The sequence below is a fragment of the Apodemus sylvaticus genome, chromosome X, assembly GCF_947179515.1.
Source record: "Apodemus sylvaticus chromosome X, mApoSyl1.1, whole genome shotgun sequence".
NCBI lineage: Eukaryota > Metazoa > Chordata > Mammalia > Rodentia > Muridae > Apodemus > Apodemus sylvaticus.
The window spans coordinates 15,305,828-15,312,035 of record NC_067495.1 but is presented as its reverse complement, the minus strand read 5'-3'; the positions used below and the strand labels follow the sequence as shown (position 1 = coordinate 15,312,035).

General features: G+C 42.1%; 1 protein-coding gene across 1 annotated transcript; it reads left to right on the top strand.

Annotated features, from left to right (window-relative positions):
• The first annotated feature begins 3,796 nt into the window (after positions 1 to 3,796).
• On the top strand, positions 3,797 to 5,778 carry LOC127674893 (spindlin-2C). The gene is made up of 3 exons (XM_052170701.1): positions 3,797 to 3,869; positions 3,979 to 4,092; positions 4,740 to 5,778. Exon 3 carries the CDS (start codon positions 4,742 to 4,744, stop codon positions 5,519 to 5,521), a length of 780 nt encoding a protein of 259 aa, XP_052026661.1. The 5' UTR covers positions 3,797 to 3,869; positions 3,979 to 4,092; positions 4,740 to 4,741; the 3' UTR covers positions 5,522 to 5,778.
• Positions 5,779 to 6,208: the final 430 nt, after the last annotated feature.

Below are 6,208 nucleotides of genomic sequence, written 5' to 3'. Positions count from 1 at the left end.
GGAAAGGTAAAGATCTGTAGGAAAGGCCTGAAGCTAACTTGCTTCCCTGGTAGGAGTGGCCAGTGGATCCCCTGGGAGAGCCTGTCGGAGTTGAGGGCTGAGACAAAGCAATGGGTGTGGGGAAGGAAGTTTAGAAGGGGAAGATTTGTGGGATCCACTGGAGATGGGGGGGGCAAGATTGCAGCAGGTACTTTTTTGCAAAGTTTAGATGAGACAGGGATTGGATTTGAAAGGGAAGAGGGATAGGTGAATTTCTGCAGTTAGCCTTCCTGCTTCCCTGAATGGAGTGTGAAGAAAATAATGAAAAAGATACATTAAAGCATATATTTGGTATCAACCCATGTTCAACATGTACAGTGTAATATATATATAAGCATCTGCCTTGCACATGCTTCTTTGTGCATGTTTCAGTAAGTGGAAGATCTACTTTGGCCGCTATAGGTGATAGAAGGAAACAGGACATATTTTCAGCATTCAAAACACTCTTGCTATATGCCATAGGAACTACTTCAAGTCAGTAATGTTACTTGACACTCCTTAATTTCTTAGAGTCCCATATAACAACAGAGTTACAAGATGGAGCCAGATGGCAAATAAGATCCTCCAGCAAGTACATACCCCAGCTCTACCAATTTGAACAGGTAGATACGAACCAACCTGCATGCATAAAACCTTAGTAAGTCAGGCAAAAGACCATAGAATCTGGATTTAAAACAAAGAAAGGAAACAAGAAAGAAAAAGAGAAAGAGAGAGGGGGGAGGAAGGAAGGAAAGAAGGAAGGAAGGAAGACAGAAAGAAAGAAAGAAAGAAAGAAAGAAAGAAAGAAAGAAAGAAAGAAAGAAAGAAAGTATTGAGAAGACAGTATAAAAAGAGCTTTCAGTTGACCCACGTTTATAGGGAGATTTGTCTCCTGTTTTGGGGTCAGAGATGGAATCAAGTCCAGGCCTTTGACTTAAAACTCAGTACTAAGTTCCTACCTGCTGATTTTGGGTCTTAGGAAGAACCTCATAATCTATAACCCTACTTTATTATGTACAACTCACCATCTGAAGATTTGGGATATACCTTGAGCTTGGATTACATTTATGTACTAGAAAGTGGGAACAAACCAACAGCAAGCACATACCAACCTGAAATTAGACTAATGTGAAACAGAAGAAATAAGACCAGACACACAGCACAGTGACACAGGGCTTACCTAGCAGAACATACGTGCACATGTGAGCGTGTACATACACACAGACACACAGATACACACATACACAGACACACACACACAGAGGGGGGAAATTGATAGTTTCAAAGGGAAAAAAACACTGTAGAATTTCTAGAAAACACATAAAACTAAATTATAAAACTTGGAGTAAACAACTAATCCTTCAATACCCAGATATCACATACAACAAGCATTATTCAAGAGCAACCTATTATTCACATTTTTGTTCTGCTTTTGAATTTTTTGAAGATTCCTTTTTTAACACCTTTGAAAATATACATATCTTAAAATTCATAGCTTATAATAGTTTAATGAGTTGACCTTTTTCTTTCTTGCTGGTGTACAAGATAAAATGTAAAGTTCAAATTTAATAGCATGCCACACTCAGTCATATGCATTATATATTTCTACCAGTATTCAAGTAGAAAAAGCCAGATAGCAAACTCAAAATTTAATGATAGCCTCTATGGGTGTTAACAATGGTAATTGACAATACTTATATTTTATGGTAATATTAATGAAATTAAGTTTATAATGGAGGTCAACATTTGAGATGTAATTTAAAATATGATTTTAGGTAGATCAACATATGAAAGCTCCCTAGTTTAGGGATAATGCTATGAAAATATATAAGTGAATGAAAACAGAAGCAAAGCAAAAATATGAAATTATCACATACAGTTGGAACACTTATGTCCAAAAGAACTGGGGGAATAAGTTAAATCCATTAACAACTAAAAAGTGGAAATTAATGAATGAAACAAGCACTTAGAAGCTGTTTGAATAAAGGTGTTGACTTTTCCCTTGGGCTCCCAGAGTATCTAAAAACACTAATGAAAACTTGGCATTCATAGGTTCATTTGATGTCTTCCCCTATATTTTAAACAAAATACTGGATTAAAAAAAAAGCAGACTTCAAAGGCTAAGTATGATATAAAACAAGCATTTACAAGTTAAGTTGGCCGGGTATATGCCTTTAATCCCAACATTCATGAGGCAGGGACAGGTGGATCTCTGTGAGTTCTAGGCCAGCCTAGACTACACAGTGAGTTCCAGGACAGCAGGACTATAGGAAGAAACTCTGTCTCAAAACCACCACTACCACCACCAACATCAACAGCAACACAAAACAACAAAAACCAACCCACCAAGCAACCAAAGAAACAGAAAAAAATAAAGTAAAATTTAAGAATCCTGTGATTCTCCTTTAGGCTTGCTAGCAGTGTGGTCATTGACAAATAAATAAACAATTTTTCTTTACTATTCATCGGAGTACATTCACGTGGTAAGAGAAAGCTGTGCTAGCTAGATGATACTAGAAGGAGTATTATTTTTAAAAACTGTAGACTATATTTTAAAATATTTATGTATGTATGTATGTATGTATGTATGTAAGTATGTATGTATGTATTTGGGACATGTGGGTGGAGGACAGAGAACAGCTTGAGAGAATCAGTTCTTTCCTTCCACCATCATCTGGGTCGCCAGAATTCAAGTCCTCTTGCCAGACTTAATTGATGAGCTTCTACACAAGCCCAATATTCTTATCAACTGGGCAATATAATATGTATTTAGGTTAGAAAACCAAGAACTACCTCCTGGAAATGTCCTGTTTAGGGTACTGAAGGGAACTATTATTATTTTTTCATACATTGTGAAGAACTTAACTTCATAAAGTATGATTTAAACTCTTTGTCATAAAACATAATATCACATGTATATACACATACATAGAAAGCTACAAGAGTAAGGTCTGTGCTACAGGATTAAAAATTACACCTTATTGGTGATCTTTGTTTCTACTTTTAAAAGAGCGACTAAAAATGAATGTTAATTGGAAGTGAGGGTATTGTCTACTTCCCATATTGTCATATATGCTCTGCACTCAGAAATATCTAAAATTGTTTTATAGATCATTTTTAACAACCACGTATGCATAAATAATGCAAGCTCTTTTAGGAGCATAGAAGAAAAGGAAATACGAGGACTACTATTTTGTGATGAGGCAAAGGGAATAGGGAAGAGATGAAGCTGATCTAATGTACGTTTAAGAATCTGCAGAATTTTATGCACCGTGTGTAAGATTCGTATCCTCAAGAAGATGAGCAATGAAGAAAACTTAGTTATGCATCGGGTCAAAACAGAAGAGAGAAGTGAGCATCGGGCTTCTTTTCTTCTTTCTCATCCTAGCTCCACTAGCCTAAAACAACCGGAAAGGCAGTTTTTGCATAAAGAAAACTCCACGAGGGCGCCGGGTAAAGGAAAAGCAAATTCCTGAAGGATGGAAAGCAGATGCGGTTGGGGGCTTTAAAGTGTAGAGTTGCAGGTGGGGGTGGGGAACCTGAACTGAAGGAGGGACTCCTTAGGAGCTGTGAGCCAGAGGGGTTGTGTGGGGGAAGGGTTGGGGTGTGTGTGTAGAATTCCTGGCTCCTGATTTGGCAGAAGGGATGAGGACAAGAGCACATTCCCCAGCTTAGAACCACGGTGTGGAGTAGGAGAGGAGGCGGTTGAGCTGTGTTTGGCAGGAAGGGGCGGCCTCTCGCGGGGCAGGAAGCTACGCTAGGAAAAGAGGGAGGAGACTGCAGTGGCAGCGGCGACTGCTGGAAGCTCTTAAGTGGCCCAGGTACTGCTGCCTCTGACACTCGGGAATAAGGTGAGAGAAAGCCCAGAGCGGGTACTTCCTGGATGCTCCCTTCTTTTGCCCCGCGGCTTTCCTAGACAGGCACTTGGCCTTAAGACTCCTCCTGGCTCTGCTCTCACAGGCGCTCATTTGGCTGCTGGCCGGCTGATCATCCTTCGCTCCAGGCTCTCAGCAGAGGCAACAGTCTTCTGTCCGATTTGGGCACGTGAGTGCTGCAAACCCAGACAGTGAGCAGGTGAGCATCGGACTGGGTGCTGGAAAATCGGAATGGGTTCCCGCTTGTCAGGAAAATTGGAGGGAGTGCTAAGATTTGAGCTGAGGGAAACTCGGAACCGAGATTTGGGGGGCGGGGCACGGAGCAAGAAACACGGGGAATCTTATACAAAGGTGGCCAGCGCGAGAGACAGATTCGTGGTGCTGAGCTCAAAGGGAAACGGGGATGATTTTGGAAGACATACGAAGAAGTGAGCACAGAGCAAGCATGGATATGGGCACTAAGGGCGGGATGAAAAGGAGGGGGACTGTGGGTAAGAGACAGGAATTGCACGGAGGGATATAGAGATACAGATACGGTACTGGGCTTACAAATAGGGATGGTGGAGCAGCGCAGCTAGGATGACTATGGGGCTAACAGAGAACCAGCAGCTTCTTGCTTAGCTCTTAAGCGCCACAACTTCCACAGCGATCTCTTCTTCTAACTCTGTTGTGTAACCAAACAAGCCTGGAAAGAGGGTAATGCAGGCAGGCATTTAAACACGTTGCGATATAGAATACTGCTACTGGACACATGTATACCGTGCGCAGGGACTTCCTAATCCACAGAAAAATAACCTTAATATTTGCATAGAATGTTTCTCCCTAGATTCTCTCCTCCTCTTACAGGTATGAAGAGCCCTCACAAAAAAGCTGCTGCAAAAGAGCAAATGGGAGAAGCCGTAGGTCACCACGTTGGCTCTACCCCCATCAAGAAGAAAAAAGCTTCTCAGAAGAGGCAGAGGAGCAGATCTTCATCCCGGCCCCGAAGGAACATCGTGGGCTGCAGAATTTCTCACGGGTGGAAGGAAGGAGACGAGCCAATCACACAGTGGAAAGGAACTGTGCTGGATCAGGTGCCTATAAACCCCTCTCTCTACCTGGTGAAATATGATGGGATTGACTGTGTCTATGGACTGGAACTTCACAGAGATGAAAGGATTTTAAAGCTTAAAATCCTTCCTGATAAGGTGTCCTTTTCTCGAGTCAGCGATGTGCGCCTTGCTAATACCATAATTGGCAAAGCAGTGGAACACATGTTTGAGGGTGAGCGTGGCTGTAAGGAGGAATGGAGGGGCATGGTTCTGGCTCAAGCGCCTATCATGAACGCCTGGTTTTACATTACTTATGAGAAAGATCCGGTGCTGTACATGTACCAGCTTCTGGATGATTATAAAGAGGGCGACCTCCGTATCATGCCAGAGTCCAATGCATCTCCTCCAGCAGACAGGGAGCCAGAAGGAGTTGTAGATGGCCTGATAGGTAAACATGTGGAATACACCAAAGAAGATGGCTCCAAGAGGACAGGCAAGGTCATTCACCAAGTTAAAGCCAAGCCCTCTGTGTACTTCATCAAGTTTGACGATGATTTCCATATCTATGTCTATGACTTGGTGAAAAAGAACTCTTAGGGTCAAATTTACTTAGCGTGGGGGAAGCAAAGGTGTATGTTGTAGATGCGCAAAAAAATTAATTTTTCAATGTATTAAAAGCCTGAGAGTTTCTGATAACCCAGAATCTTTGCCAGTATTGCTGTTGTTTTTGTTCTGCAAACTACCAATCTGTGGACATGACCTGTTAAATGTAAAAACGATGTCTTGTGTAAGAGATGAGTATGTTTGATGGATGGGATATGAAGGAACAGCTGTCAATCTAACCTGTGAATAAAGTACCATTATTATTATAATCAGTCATCTAAAAAGTTGAATGGGAATTACCTGGTATGGTCTGGGGGAGGAAGAGGAAATAGAGACGGGGTGGGGTGTTTAGAAGGGGTGACTCCTTGGAAAAGGTGCTGAAGAAGAAAGGGAGGTACCCTGGGGGGGGGGCACAGTGTTTAAAGGAGAAACATACAATTGCGAGGCGGGGGGTGGGGTGGGGGTGGGGGGTGGGAGGTGGGGGTGGGGGCTGTGCCAAAACAGAAAGTGAGATCTTGGGTCTTTAAGGAAAGTAAAAGAAACTGAGTAGAGAAGAACACAAAGAAGTTTAGAAGAGCTCCAGAGCAAGTTTAAGAATGACTTGTGGAGAGGCTAAACAACTCATAAAGGGGGGAGGGGGGTAGATGGAAGGCACACTGGAAGGATGAACTCTGGGAAGGA